General features: G+C 39.7%; 2 protein-coding genes across 5 annotated transcripts in view; both read right to left on the reverse strand.

The window, feature by feature from the left end:
• ZBED1 (zinc finger BED-type containing 1) overlaps positions 1 to 17094 on the reverse strand; it is a 234612-nt gene extending 217518 nt beyond the window's left edge. Inside the window, exons 1-2 of one of the 2 annotated variants that reach the window (XM_053457360.1) lie at positions 17014 to 17094; positions 11219 to 13488 (exon numbers count right to left, since the gene is read on the reverse strand). In XM_053457360.1, the coding sequence (XP_053313335.1) occupies positions 11412 to 13433 (2022 nt within the window). In that variant the 5' untranslated portion in view covers positions 13434 to 13488; positions 17014 to 17094 and the 3' untranslated portion in view covers positions 11219 to 11411. Of the gene's footprint in view, positions 1 to 11218; positions 13492 to 16694; positions 16834 to 17013 lie in introns of those variants that run through there. The other variant, XM_053457358.1, reaches the window with a different exon arrangement.
• DHRSX (dehydrogenase/reductase X-linked) overlaps positions 1 to 17277 on the reverse strand; it is a 105928-nt gene extending 88651 nt beyond the window's left edge. For all 3 annotated transcript variants that reach the window (XM_053457365.1, XM_053457366.1, XM_053457364.1), the window contains exon 1: positions 17014 to 17277. In XM_053457365.1, the coding sequence (XP_053313340.1) occupies positions 17014 to 17113 (100 nt within the window). In that variant the 5' untranslated portion in view covers positions 17114 to 17277. The remainder of the gene's footprint in view (positions 1 to 17013) is intronic.
• Between the last annotated feature and the right edge of the window lie 3516 nt (positions 17278 to 20793).

The following is a 20793-nucleotide window of genomic DNA, read 5'->3' on the forward strand; positions in this document are numbered from 1 at the left end:
AAATAAATAAATTCCAGTGAACACCAAACATGTCCGTCTGGATTGTAGAAATCTATAGGCAATAAAATCAAAAGTCATTACAATAAAAAGTATAATAATTTAGTTCTGGAAGTTTACCCTAAGGGAATTATTGACAAATTGATACCTCTGAGATAATATTTTTTTAGCATTTACAATCTGGGGGTATTAAAAATTCTCTTTTCTGGGAAACCTGAATGAAACTGAAAAATTAACTTGCCAGACCCAAGCAAATTGTCACACCGAATCAATGAAAATAAGATTTTGCTGCTGCCTTCTATTTATTTACATTTTCAATGATGCCAATGTTACCGTATTTCCCCATGTATAAGACGCACCTTAATTTTGGGGCCCGAAATTTGAAAAAAAATGTATTATCATAAAATTCATACTTCTCCTCATTACTCTCATCCATTAACTGCCCCTAAATTAACCCTAAAGACCCCATCAACCATAACTGCCCCTAAATTAACCCTAAAGGCCCCATTAACCATAACTGCCCCTAAATTAACCATAATAAAGGGGCGGGGCCAATCAACGGCAAGTCAGAAAGGGCCGGGGTCAATCAGCAGTGTGACTGCCAGGAGGTACTGGGAAGTACCATAGTAACTGCAATCTACAATCTACAACCACTGTATAAGACGCACCCAGTTTTTAGACCACACATTTTTCGAAAAAAGGTGTCTTATACATGGAGAAATACGGTAAATCAAACCTCATGTTGCAAGTCCTTATTACCAAACATCTACAACTTTATTACATCAGCAACATTATGGTGCTTTTGAAAGTGGTTAAGTAAATGGAAATTGAGACAATGCTGCAGTCCTGTGCTAGAATATTAAAACTCTGGTGATCTTTGCATCATTGCCTAATACTTCGTTGTACACACCCACCATGGAAAATACTTTACAGATAGTCCTCAAATGCTGGCTATCCCATTAAAGGTATTTCACTCAGGTACTTATCTGTATGCACCCTAAAAAGTCACATATAAAAGCTACATCTGGCACTCAAGGTCTTATGAACCACGTGCTGCCAAACCTGTGCTTCCCTTTTACCAGTCAGAAATAATAAATAAAAAAACAACAGAATATTAGGGGCACTTCCTATATATGTATTCAAAGTAAGAAAGTACATGTCACAGGTAAACAGTATGTCACAAACAACCAGCAACATAAGACAGCTGCATTATATTCCTGGCAAAGCATCAGGGAAGAATTGTGTGAGGTCCATGGGTTCCAGACTTTAGGTAGTCATTCACTGCAAAGGATTTTCAACCGAGTATTAAGAATGAATGTTGTCCAATTACTTTTGAGCCCTTGAAAATTGGGGGCACTATGTATGAAAATTTCTGTATGTAATCGTTCATACAATATTTTTGTTAAACCACTTGAATTAAAGCTTAAGGTCCGCACTTCAATCAGATCTTCATTGCTTCAATTCAAATCCATTGTGGTGGAGTCCTGACCAAAATTATGAAAATTATTGTCCTGACTGTACTTTTATATCACCTCCTAAAATCAGATTACTAAAAGAATAATCAGGCAACAGTACAAATATTCTAACAAACAAGGAGAATTTTGGGACTTAGAGACACAGATGTTGGCTAGTAGGTCTCTACTCCCCTGGAAATTATATATCTCCCATCTTGGACACTGAAATTGGCACAGATGATGAAATGATCTCAAGATTAAATGTGTTTTACTCATTTACTTTTTTTAGATAAAAAGACAAAATACCGTATTGGCTCGGATATAGGCCGCCCCCGTATATAGGCCGCACCCTAAAAGTTTGGTGCTTTTTTAAAGAAAAAGTTTTTTTTCTTTAAAAAAGCACCAAAAAAAACATGCTGCCACTGTCCTCCCCCCGAGATATGCTGCCACTGTCCTCCCTCCCTGAGATATGCTACCACTGTCCTCCCCCCCCGAGATATGCTGCCACTGTCCTCCCTCCCCGAGATACGCTGCCACTGTCCTCCCTCCCCGCGATACGCTGCCGCTGTCCTCCCTCCCCGCGATCCGCTGCCCTCCCTCCCCGAGATCCGCTGCCCTCCCTCCCCGAGATCCGCTGCCCTCCCTCCCCGAGATCCGCTGCCCTCCCTCCCCGAGATCCGCTGCCCTCCCTCCCCGCGATACGCTGCCGCTGTCCTCCCTCCCCGCGATACGCTGCCGCTGTCCTCCTCTGCCCCCCCTCCTCGACTTACCGGAGCAGACTCCCGGGTGTCTTCAGGGCCGGCGAGGGACATCTACGCAATACGCGTATGCAACTTCCGGTACCGTTACCGGAAGTTGCATTTGCGTATTGCGTAAATGTCTCCCGCCGGCCCCGCAAGACACCCGGGAGTCTGCTCCGGTAAGTCGGGGGTGGGCAGAGGTAAAACGCTTAGATAACCTCCCGTGCCGGCACCCCCCCCCCGTGGGAAGTGCTGGCAGGGGAGGCTGTCTGAGCGTATCGGGGAGAAGGATGCAGGTCCCCTGCACCGCTGCGGGGGATCTGTATCTTAACCCCGCTGCCTGCCCGGCGCCCGGGACTGCATGTCCCGGGCGTCGGGCGCTAGACCCCGAATATAGGCCGCACCCCCACTTTAAAAACTTAAAGTGGGGGAAAAAAGTGCGGCCTATGTTCGAGCCAATACGGTATATAAAATACAAAATAACCACTGAAACTTTACATGCAAAACCAATATATATATATATATATATATATATATATATATATATATATATATATATATATTATTTACATTTACCTTAATACAGTAATACAAGACTTTGAAATGCACAAGACAATACATTGTGGCAGGTGTCTGTAACATGTTTTTGGCTGAGGAAAGAATAGAAAGAGCTACACTTCAAATGAGACAGCTGAACAGATTGTTTTCTTAAAAGATTAATTGGTAATTAGGATTTTGTTTAACAAGATTATAATACAAGGTCTTTAATGGGTAATTGCATTCTCTCCTTTAGAATCAGTTAGTACATGAGATGAATCAGGATACCTGCTACTGATGTAATTTCTCTAGATAAAAAGCGACTAGATTGCAATAAATATAAAAACAGATTGTGTTTTTGGAAGCCATGCATGCTTTCTTCTGTAGGTGGATTGCTTAGGATATAGAGTAGACAGAATCATCAGACATAATGTTCTGAGAGCTAGAAAAGAAGAAAATGCATAACATAAAATGGGGTGTAAGCCCACTGCACCAGCATTTTGCAGCATGTATGATAGCTGGACAGTTGGTCTGGAATGGCTGATTGTAGAGTGACAAATCCATTGTGGGGCAGGAATTATTTTTAAACAATGCCAGTAAAACAAGTCTTGGAGACTGAAAAGGGTGTGAAGAATAAGACCAGGAGTGAGTAGAGTCCAGAGTGCCTTTGTCCCCTCATTCACTAACCCACACCTCTCTTTTCCTTCCTCCCTGTAGTTCAGGTATAGATCAAATAAACAACACATGGAAACAGCACTGCAAGTATAGATATACAAACCCTGTATTTGCAGGTATACATAAATACTGTATGGAAACATAGCATAGCAGATATAAACTCTGCATTAAAAGTATAGATATAGAAAAAAAAAATTACAGACATAGATCACAGGTTGCACACCCCAGCCCAGGTGTCCACATAGAACTTGACCAGCACCTAGATTACACACACAAATTACAGCCCAGCATAAGTCAGCTTTGTCCCCAAACAGCCTGCCCTGTGCCATCCTTGTCCCATAAACACCCTGCCTGTGCCATCTTGGTCTCCAAAGCTCAAACTTTGCCTTTCCCCAAATCACGTATATCTATGATACACACAAAACACTCGTTCACACAATTCCTTCACACAATTACTCACTCTCTCACTCATTCACACAAATCATTTACACATATTCATTAATGCATTCTCACAATTCATCCACGCATTAATTCATTCTCTAGTTCATTCACACAATTCATTTACACATTAATTCTCTCACTCATTCACACAATTTATCCACACATTTATATGCTCACTCATTCACACAATTCATCCACACATTAATTCATTAATTCTCCCACCCATTCACACAATTCATCCACACATAACTTCATTTATTATCTCTCATTCTCATTCTTTATTTCAAGATTCTTACTACCCCCCTTTCTCACGATCTCTTCCCCTTCTCACTATCTATCCCCTTTCTCACGATCTACTCCCTCTACTACCCTTCTCACTATCTACTTCCTCTCTCCCCATACTCACTATCAACCCCCTTTCACCCCTTCTTACTATCTACCCCCCACCTTTTGCAGTTCACTTACCCTGGTGAAGTCCTGTGGTGGGAGCGTGAGGCCTCAGTCTCGCTGCCCTGCCGCGGCATGCGCAGCTTCACTGCTGAGCATCAGGATATGACATCATATTCCGGCGCTCATCATAAAGCGCAGCACCGCAACCAAGGCCTTACACTCCCACCACCGCAGTCAAGGCAGCGGTAGGGAGCAGCGGAGACAAAGGGGGCCGAGCAGTTGCTGAAAACTTTTTCATGTGCGACCACTCGGCACCCCTCTCTTTCCTCCTCTCCCTGCCGCCTGGGTGGAGTCAATCACTTCACCTCCACCCAGTTATCACAGCACTACTTTGGAGATCCAGTAATCTGTAGCTCCCAGGGCTAACCCAAAAGGTGTTTATTTACTAACATAAAAGCCGACAGAAGATTATGAAGGAAACTTGTGTTGTAGCTCATTGGCTCCACTATATATTATGACGAGCTTATTTTGCGTAAAAGCTTTCAATTCATAATGTATAGTGAAATGAGAGGTAAAAAACTCTCCTGCAAACTCTCATTCCAACTCAATCTTAAACAGGGCCAGACTAGGCATGAAAAGTAGCCCTGAAATATTTGCACACCACCCCCATATATTTTATTGCATGTTCGAGCTTATGTGCCCACATGCCACACAAGAGGTGTAATTAGAAACCCTATGTGCCCCTTTGCGTGCATTGCCCCATGTCACTCCAGTTTCACAAGCAGCAGCCCCACAGTGCCCAATTTGTCTCCAAACAGCTTTTCTGTGCAATGTTTACCCCCCAAACAGCATGTCTGTACCACCTTTGCCAGCTTCTCTGCCATCTTTGCCCCACAACAGCATGCTTTTTCCACCTCATAACAGGAGCCCTGCTTGATGATCACAGTATGACCCACTAGAATATAAAAAAATATGTATGTGGGGTCTTACTGTAAGCAAGGGATGTCGATGAACACAAATTGGGTCATTGTTCAGCTGTACCACCTACTATGTATAGAAGTGTATTTTTTCCCTGTTTTATCATATTTTTTAAAAAAAAATATCACTAACAATGTTTTATATATATATATTTAGGATTTTAAAAGAATGTCCTTCTTGTCCTGAACAAAACGATGTATAATTTGTGTGGGTACATGAAATATGGAAAAGGCAAATCCTGGTTTAACAAACATATGAAAAAGAAAATAATAATCATGGCTTTGGGTTATAAATAAATCCTGGGCCAGAAGAGTTTAAAAACACTGTTTTGTCATGATAAATGTCATTATTCTTCAAAAAGTACTATCAATTTCCAGTTATTACTTCAGTTATGTCTTGACATTTAGGTCTATATTAAAGTATGTCATTTCAGCTGCTACAACTAAGACTGGTGATTGTGTTTCATTTTCAAGATATCTCTTCTCTGTGGGAAATAGATGACTTTTTACAGCACACTCAGTGGATAAAACTTTATATACATATAAATACATCTACATATATATATATATATATATATATATATATATATATATATATGTATGTATATTATAAAACTAAAAACATATGTGCATTAGCCCCGTAAATGATAGTGCCCTTTTTTATACTTGAAGGGAAGAGCATTCTTAGCATTTTCACTATGCTTTGTCCAACAGTATTTCTGTAGTATGTCTAAGATTTTCATCTAACCTTGGTTTTCACAGGCAAATATCATAAGGTACATATCACTTTTTGTAAGCTGACATTTTAATATCAGGAACTATAAGACTATAAGTTTCATTGCACTTACAGATTTCAAAACTACTCAACAAAAGTATATATTTCTAAAAAGCAGACAATCTAAGAGTTTTAGCATACCCTTTGCAAATTTGCTTAGGGTTTGATCAATTGAATGGGCGCCACTGCCACAAAAAACACTTTATACTCACCAAACTCCCTTTAACTTACTTTTTAAAATATTTTTGAGAAGACAGGGCTATATATTTATTATGGTGTTTTGTGTGCTACTGTATGGCATTAGTGTATGTCGGCATATAGTGTATGGTGTTAGTATGTGTGCATGAATGTATGGTGTCAACGTGTGTGTTAGAATGAGTAAGCATATGTTAGTTGCCATTTGTTTAGCAATGTAATATTTATTCTTAACGTGATTTACTAATACATTTATCATCTTATTGATGAAGTTAATGTTTTCCCTAATTCAATTAATGAATTATCACTAATATATATGCCTATTTAATATTTTCGTGGACTTTTCTATAATTTTTTATTTTGCTTTTTGTACAAATTTTTTTTTCAAAGCCTTTATGAGAGAGTATTCAACATGATAATGATCATCAAGGGATGCCTTACCCATAGCGTGGCTTCAAGGGCAGGGGGTCTGAGAAGCAGTTCTCACACTCAGCTACCTGCTATTAAGGCTGGCAGAAGCTCCAGCCAGCACCCGGGGGATCAGCAATCGGTTTCTGAAACCTTGTGAACCGGAGAGACGTTCCCCCACCATCAAGAGAATAGCAGAATGGGTTATGCGCAGTGCCCTCATGAATTCATGTTGCTGTCCTTGGCTTGGCTTCTGACTACACTGATTACTGTCTCATTTTGATATAAGTTGTGACCCTAACTATGTGTTTGCCTAATCCTGTGGTGATACTTGTCCTGACCAGTGACAAACTCTAGCCAGATTCCAGCTATTGGGTACCTGGGTAGCCATTTTCCTAGCCTTCCCTCACACTCCTGCATTTGTTTTATTCAGCATCGCAGCCTCACTTCTTACTAGTATCTGGTGGCTACAAGTTGTTTATAGACAACAGAGATCTCTAGTAAGGGGTAGCCCCTGATGGTGCTATCATTTGGATCCATTAAATGCAATCCCAAGTGAATAGTGCTACATTAAAATGATGTCTAAGCTATCAGCAATCTAAGGTTTTACTTCAAAGGCACCAGAATAACAATCGTTTACAAGGAGTTTCACATCAACACAAACGTAATTACCGTATTGGCTCGGATATAGGCCGCCCCCGTATATAGGCCGCACCCTAAAAGTTTGGTGCTTTTTTAAAGAAAAAGTTTTTTTCTTTAAAAAAGCACCAAAAAAACATGCTGCCACTCTGTCTCCCCCCCCGAGATATGCTGCCACTCTCCCCCCCGAGATATGCTGCCACTGTCCTCCTCCCCCCCCAAGATATGCTGCCACTGTCCTCCTCCCCCCCCCCGAGATATGCTGCCACTCTGCCCCCCACGACTTACCAGAGCAGACTCCCGGGTGTCTTGCGGGGCCAGCGGGGGGCATCTACGCAATACGCGTATACAACTTCCGGTGCCGGCACATCCGCTGAAGTTGTATAAGCGTATTGCGTAGATGTCCCCCGCCGGCCCCGCAAGACACCCGGGAGTCTGCTCTGGTAAGTCTTGGGGGCAGAGGTAAAACGCAGGTTTAAAGACTTAAAGTGGGGGAAAAAAAGTGTGGCCTATATTCGAGCCAATACGGTATATACAACACTGGTTAGAAAAAGTAGTAACTGCTTCAAAACGTTGACTATTTTTTAGTACATCTCCTCCAAAAAAAAATGTCATTTCTACAAAAAAAAAAAGGGGGAGAAATATCTTATTTATCCAAAGGTAACTTCTCCCATGTTGCTTTTATGATTCTTTAATAAGTAGGGATTTACTGGAGTCATTTGGTAGCATAAAAATACAGCCATAAAAGAAACGATGTGCATACCATAGGGACGCACAGCTTCCTTTGTTCCCATCTACAAAGACAAGAAGACGCAGCAGGGATTCATCTAAAGCCGCTACCACAGAAAGGAGATACACAGAAAAAATTGGAGGGATTCATAATTGCCATCTCTTTATGAAGCATATAAATATTTGTCTTTCCTTTACTGCAACTGAGAGACCACAAAAGTATGTAAGATACAATCTCTGTAAAGAATAATTTTTTAGATATTTCCTCTTAAAATTAGAAATTCAATTAACACCAATCTGTAGCATCTATATTTTTCAAATATAACATACAGCAAATCTTAACAAAAATCAGCGGCGTCAACCCCCCCCCACCCCAAACGCTTTGTTCAAGCCCATGGAAAGTGTTACATTGGGCAGTCATGTAATATATTTTCCAGGGATCAGTTTATTAAATCTCATTTTCTTCACTGCTCCATTTCTCTACAATCTAAGAAATAATCTCTCCTGACTTCTTTGATGACTCAGGGAGCCTTTAAAGGTGCACTCCAGCACTTGTATGTCCTTTAATGCATATTATGGCTTAGTGTTGCCAAATATTTAACTTTTTTCATCCAAATACAGAGAGGGATCGATCAGATTCCTCTACAGTTGTGTTATTTCTCAGTTTCACTGCTTTTTGCCTTGGAGGAGATACCTTCAACACCATTTTGTCTCTCTATAAATGAATATTCAAAAAAGACACAAATTGACAAATATGAAACAGGAAAGTAACACTACACTGCCACAAGAAATATGTACATTAAAATGACTGAGGATATATTAAAACATTATATTAATTTCCCATGCAGTGAAAATAGATGCATCTCAGCATTAATACAAATGAGCTGTGTATCAATCATAAAACTATTAAACAATTCTCGCCAGCCATCCATTTCAAATCATGACCCATGTGACATGCTTATTCTTTATACGCTATGCCCACTTAGCACAGCGAGAGAATAGGAGATAAGCTAGCTTGACAGTCCACACACTATATTGGAAGGGAAATTTAAATGATCATTGATGCTGTATATAAATGGTAGAGGTATGAGAGGTATGAGAACATATTTAAACTATGGAGTATGTGTCATAGTAATCTTAACACGCTATATACAAAGATGTGTTTCATCTTTATAGTTGCAAAACATGTATGAGATAACTACCTAACTGGGCTCTGTATGCAAACCGCATACCCTCATGCTGATGTGAGCATGGATCAGTATACAAAAGTAAGCTAACGTACTTAGTAACCAAAAGTAAATAAATACAAAAGTTATACCCTCGTTCTATCAGCTATTGTTAGATCAGCTTCTCTGCAACAATTTTATATTGAAATATCAGACACTGTGATGTTACAGGTCCTCCACCACTAGATAATGTGCTCCTCAAAATAAAGGAAACAAATTAAACACATGTATATCTTTATTTTTTAAAAACAATATTTGCAATAACATGTACTTTTTCATCTCTCCTTCTCTTTCTTCACTCCCCCCTCTCTTTCTTCACAGGTCCCACATACTTATCTCTCAATACCCCTTTCTTTCTCTCATCCTCTTTTCTACCCCCTCTCTTCTTGTCATCTTTTTCCCTCTTTCATATTTTCCTCATCTTTCTCCCTCGTTCTGTCCCCTCTCTTTTTGCACAATGTTCACATTTTGTATACCAGCTAAAATGTATTTTTTTTTTTTTAAATCCATTGCGTTTGCATGCTCTCTTAGTTTCTCATTACATGTAATGTTCTATATGGATTATGGAATCTTAACCAATCCCTTTTATCAACTTTAAAACCTCTTAAACACATAAAGGGCTTTCCTGTGACACACAGTGAACACAACATGACACAGAAATTACTAAAAAACTTTTATTTTGTCCAAACTGACTTCTGCAACATACAGATAATGATATCACTGCACGTTCACTTCAAGTAACAATTCTAGCATTTATACCACTTGCATGCATGAAAGGTATCACATTAACGTTAGGAAAGACTATAGTGTAAAAGGGAAAATGGTTAATGGAGATGATGTATATCATTATGTAGAATTATCCTATTTTCAAGTAATAATTCCAATAAAAATTATCTGTAAATAGAGTTTCAGTATGTGTTATGGCACAATATATTGTTCAACTCCCATTTAAAAAGCTGTTGACATTGTGTTTCAGAGCTCCATATGGCACAAAAGCTCTAACAGGTCTGCTTATGAATGTTTCTTGATGCAAGCATTCAGGGACCACTAAAAATGTTCTTGTTGGACCTCAATTAAAAATATTTTAAAATGCCTTGCACAGTATTTTAAATATTTGTTACAGTCAAGTAAGACTGTCCCAGCCAAATAAAGGGAGTTTACTTATCTGGTGGTTCACTGTGTAACAGATCCTGTTTACTGCTAAACTTCAAATATACAAATCACAATCTCCTACCCAGGACAGTATCTGTGACTGACATGATCAACTCACCAACGAAATTGTTGTTCGGCGCTGTAAGGCTCTATGTGATTGATCTTATATGTGACACGAGGAACCAGCTAATGTGAGAGTACAGCCTTCAAGGTGTTTATTTTGAAAAGGCAGGCAGAGATAAAACTGCAAGCAATACACTTTAAATAACAAAAACTAGAAGCCATGAGAGACCAGATGAAAATGTAAGCATGCATTTCTAACAGAAGCGAAGATACAAGGTTGTCTATTAACCCAATAATTTTTAACTCTGGTGTGAATATACCGCAGTAAACTGTCCCGCAATTAACCAGCTTGGCCTCGACAAAATCAATGTTAAGTCCTGTGTTCTCACCCAAGACTCAAGGAGAGTTGTGGTTCAGACTCCTTGACTTCACTATACATTATGAGAAGCTAACCCAAGTGAGCTTTGGCTTCAGGAAGAGCTTGGGTGGTCCTGTGAAATATATAGTTAAATCAGTGAGATTCACACATTTCATTATGTGTTACACATAACCAGCTCAGCCCTCCTGATGGAGAAACTTGCCAGTGTTGGCCCTTCATAATGAAAATTGAAGTGAGGGAGCTGAAACTACAACTATCATGCAAATTCTTCTGTCAACCCTCTCTTTAGTGAATAGATGCCAGTTGGACTGCAAAACTTAGCATGTTAGGGTGCCACAATGCAGTCTCCCATCCTGAAACAAAACAGGATACTGTTTATACTGTCTATACTGTATATAGACACAATAAGTGAAGAAAACAATGCCAAGCCAGAGAATAGACAGTGACAACAAATACATATATATATTAAAGGCTAAAATTGACTATATTTACAGTGAGTAGTGCAGCTAATTTTTTGTAGCTGTTAAAACAATTATTTAATATTATTGATAAAATGTAATTCTAGTATATTTTTAAATAAGCCTACTGTCCCTTACTGAAGAGGCTGCTCGCAAGGCTGCCACTTTGATATAAATTAAAAAAACTGCTCTTGTTGTAAACCCCATTCCCCTTCTTCATCGTCTTCAGGCTCTGCTTCAGAGCAATTGCGTGAGTTTTCATACAAAAATATCTGCTCATCGACATGTGCAGGTGCTAGTCTATTTCTTTTTGCATTTATGACGTTCGCTGATGAACTAAAGAGACGTACAGGGAAGACTCTTGTGGTTGCAATACACCAGTACTTTTGAAGAACCTTGGGTAACAAAGGAAATAATGCCAAACGATCAGCCCACCACTTGAGTGGATCCTCATTTAAGCCAAGAACCTTCTGTGATTTAAAATTGCTCAACTCTTCCACAATTTGAGCATGCCATTCCTCTGGGTCCTCAGATGTCCCAGACTGACAGAATATTTCAGCCAACATGTTGTTGATACTACTAGTGGGAGGAGGAGTGGAGGAAACTACCATTTTCTTAGCAGGGGGCTCATCAGATACAGAAAAATCTTTATGGTCAACTCTGAAGTTGTCTTTACTTCTGTCTAAAAGACTTTTGGCTTCCTCTATGACCCTGTTTTCAACTTGTGCACGTTCAAATGCAGACAGAAAGGGAAGTTTTTTGTACCTCGGGTCTAGAAATGTTGCCACATTTAGAAACATGTCTATTTCTGGCATCTGCTGATAGGTGGATGATAGAGCTTTAGCAATTACCTCTTTAGCCATGCTTACTTCCTTTAGGTCAGTCTCTTTTATGTTCAAAGATGTATTTAGCAGCATATGTAAGAGAGGTTTTACCATACTGATTGTAGGATATTTTGACATTGAGAGCATCTCAGCTACTTGTTTGAATGGCTGGAGTAAGTCCACCAGGCCTTCGATTATATTCCACTCACTGGTCTCTAACATGAGATGATGGTTGTTACTGTCTTCCACCAGCACACCAGCAATAGTAAATTGTTGTTCTTTAAGCCTCTGCAGCATTGCATGAGTGCTGCCCCACCAGGACACACGGTCACTTACTAACATGCAGGGCGATAAGTTCTGTTGTTTCTGTTTTTCGCATAGCATGTACATTGCAATAGAGGACTGCTGAAAGTATTCCACAAGTTTCCTACACCTGGAAAGTAGTCCATAAAGCTTGGGAAGTTGGAAAGCTTGTTGTATTCCCATATTAAACGTGTGACCTAAACATGGCATATCTACAGGGACATCCAACAGGGAGCATGCCTTAGTAATGTCTTTACTATAATCTGTGGTAGCACCAAATACCTTTGTGTGGATTCCCCATTCAATAAAGGTTTCATAGAGTACTCGTGTCATTGATTCTGCTTTGTTTTCCTCTGGCACTTCAAATGTTTTTAAACATCGACAGTTTATCGATAAACCAGGAGATGCCCCACTACCCAAATAGTGAATAAAGAGTGTCACATACGACCGGTTCTGATTTTCACTTCTCCAGATATCAGTGGATACCCCGCACCAAAAAAGGTCAGTTAGTTCCTTCAAAACAATTTCTCTAACGGCATTGTATTTTTCTGGCAATACCCGCGTACATATATACTTTCTACTGGGGACTTCATAGCGTGGATCGGCGGTTTTCAAAAGGGATTTAAAGGTAGGTTCATCCAATATGGACGCAGGGAACATGCCCTCACAGATCATGCTTATTACACCTGATGTCAGCTCTAACTGTTTCTTGCTCTCATAGCCATGGCTATTTTTGATTGTTAAACTCTCCTGAACAACTTGCTGGGATGACTCTGGTTTTAATTTTGAGAAAGCACTTGCAAATGCTTCCCTCATTTGCTCAGTGTTACTTTTGACCAATTCACAGAACTCATCCATGTGATTTTTTTCAAGGTGGTATGAAAGGTTGGAAGTATTCCCAGAATATGCAATTTGGGCCATGCAAATGCGACAGTAAATCTTCTTCCACTGTAATATACATCCCTCTGCATTGGTATCAAACCCAAAGTACTTCCATACTTTACTTTTTGCTCTTGGGTGAGCAACTAGTTTAAGGTCTGGCTGCAAGCCCTCAGGGCTTTTGATCTCCATTGCTTCTCAGACAGCTTCAGTTTCTCCAGTTTATCCTTCACTCATTAATGAGTACCTGCTAAAGGCAGGGAGATAGAGATAAAATGAAACAGCACACACCTGGCCGAAGCAAAATAGTATGCCCTGTGAAAGTAGTCTCAAAGATATCTTCAGTCTAAGGTAGGTTTACTGTACATAAAAAGGTAGTGCAGTGCGCACGTTACAGGGTAATATCAAGCAGGATATTATAAGAAAAGATAACTCAAACACAAAGAAAACACACACAAATGGTTAATAAGCAGCTGCCGTAAACATGTTTTTTTGTATTGTCTGTATTATTAATCTTATACTAGTAACGATACGATGGGGGTTCCCCCATTTAAAAAAAAAAAAAAAAAAAAAAAAAGATTTACCACCAAATATAGATATCAGTTCTGGAAAGGGTTGAACATATGGGGTAAGCGAGGGCAGATTTCCCCAAAAAACTCAACAATGAAGCTACAACACCAATGCAAACATCATATACATTTATATATATTTTTACCTAATAATATTGCTTTTATATTTTTGTACATGTTAAATGTGTTGTTCCAACTGCAAAGCACCTGGAACATTACTTAAACTGCTAAACAATCTTATTGCAAGTTTAGCAACACTTCACGTTGCTGGGAAGACTTAATTTGCATAGAGTAAAAGAGGCAGAAGTCTATGAAAAGTCGAAAAAAAAAGTTAATAAAGTTTGTTAATAAGGTTTTGTACATGCAGTATTCCATGAAAAGCGTTCTACCTAGTACATAACAGACTGCCTGAAAAGGTTTGGCCAGGTTCTCACTAGTGGGAAAGACAGCCCTGGCAAGAACTCACTTTCTTGCATGCATTCCTCAAATACAGACCAGTTTACCAAGTTGCAGCCTTATGTTTGCCAACTTATTTGTGTCGGACATGATATTCCTTTTATGAGGCCAACCTTCTTTCCAGTTTGTCTTATCCAACCCCAGTAAATTTTCTGTAATATGTTTTCATTCCCTTACAAAATAACATGCAACAAGCAAACGTTGGATTTGGATAAAACACAAATTGCTGAACCATAAAGGAGCCACCACACCAAAATAAATATACATAAATCAGAATAGGATCACAGAGCAATTGTAATATTTTCCCCTTAACCCTAAAAGATTTCATTTCTCCTTAACCTGACCCTAAACCGTAGCGAAGCGATTTTGACTAAAACAGCTAGTTATTTGCGTGTGCACATAAAGAAACAGTCTACTCCCCGATGCTGTTATTGTTTTTGCATACACTCCAATATATTTTACTGTATGCAAATAGAAGAATGCAGGATTAGCATGTAATTTTGCTTTCCCTCCCCCCCATAACACCTGGTGTCCCAATATGAACACCTCAAATGTCGGAGGGTATGTGACTGTCTGCTGCTACTCCCAATAGGAGCTCAACTAGAATGGGGGTTCTACCAATCAGTAGAAGCGTGCGTGTGTATTAAAGAAGAAGGAAGAACTCTAAACACTCTAAAAACTGAACACCTGCACCTACTTGTATGCAGTAAAATGCCTTGGAGTCCAATATGCATTTAATACTAGCACGGCTGGAATGCTCCTTTAAATTTGCCCCGATTGACTGTGTAGATACACAAAAGCGAGGAAAGACAGTATGTTTAAAAATGATATAAACATCCAATGGAAAGTTCAGCTTTTAAAATGTCTTAACTTGACATCTAAAATGACAAAGTGGATCTCACACTCCAAAATGTACAATGACTTTTAGCGTATACACTATAGCATCGATGCCTGATAGGGACCACAAAATACAATGTACACTGATTTTTGATTTGTGCTTCAGCAAGGTACGCACGCATAAATAGTATATAATACGTTTTTAACCCCTTAAGGACAATGGGCAGTCCCTAAACCCATTGAAAACTGATATTAAAACAAGATATTAACCCCTTAATGACAAAGCCTGTACATGTACGGGCTTTGTCATTAAGGGGTTAATATCTTGTGTTACTATCAGTGTTTAATAGCGTCACAAACAACGTGTAATTATGTTAAAACCTCAAATATGAGTGATTAACCAGTAAACTAAAATCAGTTCTGATACGGCTGCTTTACTAACCTGACAGGTTATTATTTTAAATATGAAATCTTCATCTGGTTGTAAATATTAAAGATTATAACTACCGGCAAGAATGAGCCTTTACATTTCAAAATCATGATTTAAATTGAGTCTTACTGACTAGTGATTTAAATCAAGATGTAAACAGACTTGATTTAAATCAAATCCACCCTACATGCAAGCGATGCGTCCAGCCAAACACATCTCCTTCCACATGATATACTTACTTCCAATCAGTCCCAGCTCCGCGCATGGCGCAGGCGAGTAGAGCATTCCCACCAATTTCAAGAATCGTAGGACCATGGAGAAGAGCAGCTGAAGAGCTGCATTTTCTAGCTCAGGTCACTGCTTAGTTTGCTTTTTTTTTTAAAGAATACATATTAAAGAACTCAGAGTACTTTAATATAAAATCCTCTTTGGTGGAGCTGCCAGGGGCTTGAAACTGTCCCCTTGAATTGTTGTCTATGTCTGCTTTAGAATGAACAGAGGTCATTTTATCTCCAGTACTCCTCATACTTTGCACCTTCTGAACTCTGAGGAAATGTGGATGCCCTTAAATCCTACTCTATAAATACTGGCCCACTATAAGGTATCAGAAACTTACTAAGACTAGCCCAAGTAACAGAATGATGTCAGAAAGAATACTTAATAAGCTTAATTAAGTGCTTTTTTCCTCTAATAATAAAACTTATTTTCGGAGGATAGAGATTAATACATACAAATAAACCAAAATCAATAAAGATCCCCTACTACTGGTATGCATTGATGCAATCACTATAGAAGCGTCTCGGGAGCGCGCATTGACTGGAGGGGCGGGGATTACGCATATAAACAGTGAGCGCCGGTTACACGATGAGCGCGCAATGGCTTCAGGGTATGTCGTGAGGGAGAGTGAAAGCAGGCGGGCATGCATTCGGAGAAAAGTTGGGTTTTCATATGAAGGGGCGCTTCTAAAAGCCATCTTGTGCATGCTATCGCGATCGACGGGTCTCTGTCACCCTCCATCCGTATCGCCATATCATGTAATGCTGCATTCTCTACGTAGCCGTAAACTATCGCACGGCGACCCTATATAATCTCTGTCATGACATCTCCGGTCAGTCATATCGTGAATCCCAAGAGAGGGGGAGAAAAAAAGGCGACCATTACCACAAACCGATGCCGTTTATGGGGACAAGCGAGCTCTCCTCAGAAAATCCCTCCCCAGTATGTCGCAAGCGATTGGACGTAGTGCGTTCACACGATCACGCAGACATCGCGATACGATAGTGGCGCTATATCCCGATTGAGGATGTGACTTTCTGATGGAAGACTAAGATCGCACGATATAGTCGACATACTGCGTTGTTTGAGTTTATGATATTGGGATATCGTACGACAGCTAAGAAACGCCTCATAATTACAGACGTACACATTCCCCCCCCTTTCCGCCATCTTCCCGCCCAAAGTGTGACAGACGTAACCTGACCTGGTAAGGTGAAGGGACGGAAGACGAGCTGCTGGAGCACCACTTTAATGCCGATGTAATAGACCCTCAGAACGGGCAGTAGGGTATTCAGGACCCACATGGTGTAGCCTGGAGATCACGAACACCCCTCCTGCTTGTAGCTGTGACAGTCACACCCAGCGGAAACACCCTGGTGCTGGCGGGTTACTGGGTATTATTAGTTCCGTTCTTCTGACACGGAGGTCGTTCTGTCAGCGTAACGCCAACTTAATTCGGGAAAGTATTTCTCAAGTCCTTTTAGAAAGTAAAACACAAAAGCTGGAGGCATAGCATTAAAAAAAAAAAGCGTTAAGATATTTGATCTCAGCTGATGGCATGGACAGGTACGAATGGGTTAAGTGTGGAGGCACAGGTTCATTTAACATTTGGCTTCTGGATGACTGAAGCACAGGTCTATTATGTGACTGATGCCTGTTAAATGATCATTTGGCATTAATAAAATGGTGTTTAATATTTTACATGCAGCCTCTTCAATTCTCAAAAGTTTAGTACATTGAATAGAGTATTTTTTTTTTTACCATATATTGGTTTAATCAAGATTCCCTTTTTTCCCATGTTTGGTGTATCCACACCAATTACACATCCCTTTCTTCAGGACAAGTAGGACTTTATTTTGAAACCATATAAAAACACAAATCTAATTCTAAATGTTAGTAGATAAAAAAAAAAAACCTATACTAATTTTTTTTTCAGTTTTGCTCAGTATTTTTTTCTATACAGTAGCTGCCATTAATGAACAATTTAAATTAGGAAAGATCCTCATATTAGAGCAATACCCCACATACGGTACATAGTTTTTTATGTTCTAAAGGGCCACATCCATCCCTTACCTATTACAATTTAACATTTTTAACACTACTGGCTTAAAGGGTTTGGAGGTTTTATGTACCGTATTTGCTCGATTATAAGACGACCTCCTAAAATTTGAATATTAATTTAGAAAAAAAGCCTGAATATAAGACTACCCTATAAGAAAAAAGTTTTATTCGTAAATATTAATTCACATGTAAACTATTTTTTCATATTAAATAAAAACTATGATTGAGAAAAATTTATATTTTTTTTGTTTTTTATGTCCTATTTGCCAGCCTGCGCCACCAGTTATACACATCTGCCCCAGTTTTATACTCTGCTTTGTCCCCAAAGATATGCTTTGTACCCCCTATATGCCACTGCCTCCCTGATATGCCTTATACCACCTATTTACCACTCCCCCCAGATATGCCCTATTCCCTCCTATTTGCCAATCTGCCTCCTGATATGCCTTATTCCTCCCCAGTATGCACCCCCGACTTACCGATGCTTCCCTAGACTTGTCTCCTGTGCTCCAGACAACCTCCGCTGTTACGTGGAACTTCTGTTGGGGCTTCTATTACTAAGCACTGGAAGGTCATGTCACGCCAGTGCTCAGTCATAGAAGCCCCGGTGGAAGTGTCGGGTAGCAGTGGAGGTTGTCTGCACGCATCGTGCAGATGTCCATCAGCTGCCAGAGAGGAGAATCCAGGTCTCCTGCAGCGCTGCGGGGGATCCTCCTCTCTGGCAGCCTGTGGATGTCTATGCGCAGACAACCTCTGCTGCTGGTCGGTACTTCCGCCGGGGCTTCTATGGTGGAGCACCGGAAGGTTATGTCACGCCGGTGCTCCATCATAGAAGTGCCGACAGCAGCGGAGATTGTTTGCACACAGAAACACACTAGCTGCCTGAGTGGAGGATCCAGGTCCCCTGCAGTGCTGCGGGGGATCTGGATCTTAGTCTTGTAGTCAGACCACTGAGGTCTGATTATAAGACGACCTTGAATATAAGATGGGTATTTTTCAGAGCATTTGTTCGGGAAAAACCTTGTCTTTTAATCGAGCGAATAAGGCATGTGTATATATGTATATATAATCTTTTTTTACTTGCTGTACGAGTGCAATAGGACACTATTTAAAATAAAATCTTAGTTATAACATTTTTTGGGCATCAGGGATCATTATAATAAGGGATCATTATAATATATGGATATTGCTAAGGTCACTATATCGTTACACTATATATGTATACATTATTTAGTTTTTAAGGATACAATTTAAAACTTTGCTATTGTATCAGAGAATAGCAAATGTGGTGCCTTGTAAGCCTAACTTCCATAGTGGGGAAAACTCTAAGTAAGTTAAGAGATGAACTCTAGGATTTTGTTTCAGTTAACAATATTATTATACATAGTCCACATATATTTGTGGGTTATATGTCATGTCACACTTACTGGCTTTCAACAAAATAGTAAGTTTCGTTATAGACCATGGGCATTGGATGTCATGCCTCGGGGTCATCCTTGACTCTAACCTCTCCAAATCCTGCCGCTTGCACCTAAAAAACATCTCTCGCATCCGCCCATTCCTCACAAATCCACAAAAACTCAGATTAATTCACTTATCATTTCCTGTCTTGACTACTGCAACACTCTTCTGGTTGGCACTCCACTGTCTCGACTGTCTCCTCTACAGTCTCCTCGACTCTCTCCTCACATGGGCTAAGGCTCTCCTACTCACTTATCACTTCTTCCTTTTCCCGTCTACAAGATTTCACTCAGGCTGTCCCATATCTCTGGAATCTACTTTCATCGAACCTTCAGCTTTCACCCTCCCAACATTCAAGAAACATCTCAAAACTTACTTTTTCAGTGAAGCATTCCACCTTAGCTGCTAGAACTTGCTTGTCATTGATACAACCACCACACTACCTCTCACCCTTTCTCTGTGCCTTATGTTTGTCACCCCATTCCCTTAAGATTGTAAGATTGCGAGCAGGGCTCGTTTGTCTTAGTCTGTCAATTCTTGTCTTGTCATACCCTTTGAATATATGTATTAAACGCTGCGTAAATTGTTGGCGCTATATAAATAGAAGATAATAATAATGTAATGTACCTTGATTTTGCACCATAGGTTACTGTGTAAACTAAGGCATATGGGATTGGAAAAAATATTTGTACTTGGATAGGATGCTGTGTGAAAGACAGATTACAGAGGGTGGTTGTAAATGGAACGTTTTCCAGCAAGAGGAAGGTCTTCAGTGGAGTTTCTCAGGGTTCTGTCCTTGGGCTGATTCCTTTTAATTCATTTATCAATGTCTTGCAAGAAGGTGCTGGAAGTAATGTCTCAATGTTTGCAGATGACACAAAAATGATGTAAGGTAATAAAGTCTCAACAGGATGTTATTTCTCTGCAAAAGGGATTTAGACAGAATGGGAGAATGGGCAGTTAATTGGCAGATGTGTAAGAAAAACAATAAAATGCTAATTATACTCTAAACGGTTATGTGTTGGGTAAATCCTCTATAGAAAAGCATTTGGGTGTTCTTATTGAAAGTAGGCTGTGCAGCTGTTGCTAAGGCCAGCAAGATGCTGGCTGGTATGTAGGGGAATAGGTTCAGAACATAATTGTGCCTCTTTATAAGTGATTTGTAAGACATTTAGAATATGCAGTGCAGTTTTGGGCACCAGTACAAAGAAAGGACATAACGGAAATCGCTTTCGAAAGCAGGGGCGCAAAATACATGTAAATGAAAAACTAAATAAACAATAATAGTGTAGTATATTTAACCCTTAAAAGTGAGCAATGGAATATTGCTTTATCCACTCACAAAAATCCCGGATCACACTAGTTCATCAAAAAAAATCCATGATTCTAGAATACTAGAGTATTGTTGGTTGTTATATAGTTTTCTGTTTTTTTTTCATAGTTACATAGTTACATAGGCTGA

This window comes from Spea bombifrons, chromosome 2 (assembly GCF_027358695.1).
Source record: "Spea bombifrons isolate aSpeBom1 chromosome 2, aSpeBom1.2.pri, whole genome shotgun sequence".
Classification (NCBI taxonomy): domain Eukaryota; kingdom Metazoa; phylum Chordata; class Amphibia; order Anura; family Pelobatidae; genus Spea; species Spea bombifrons.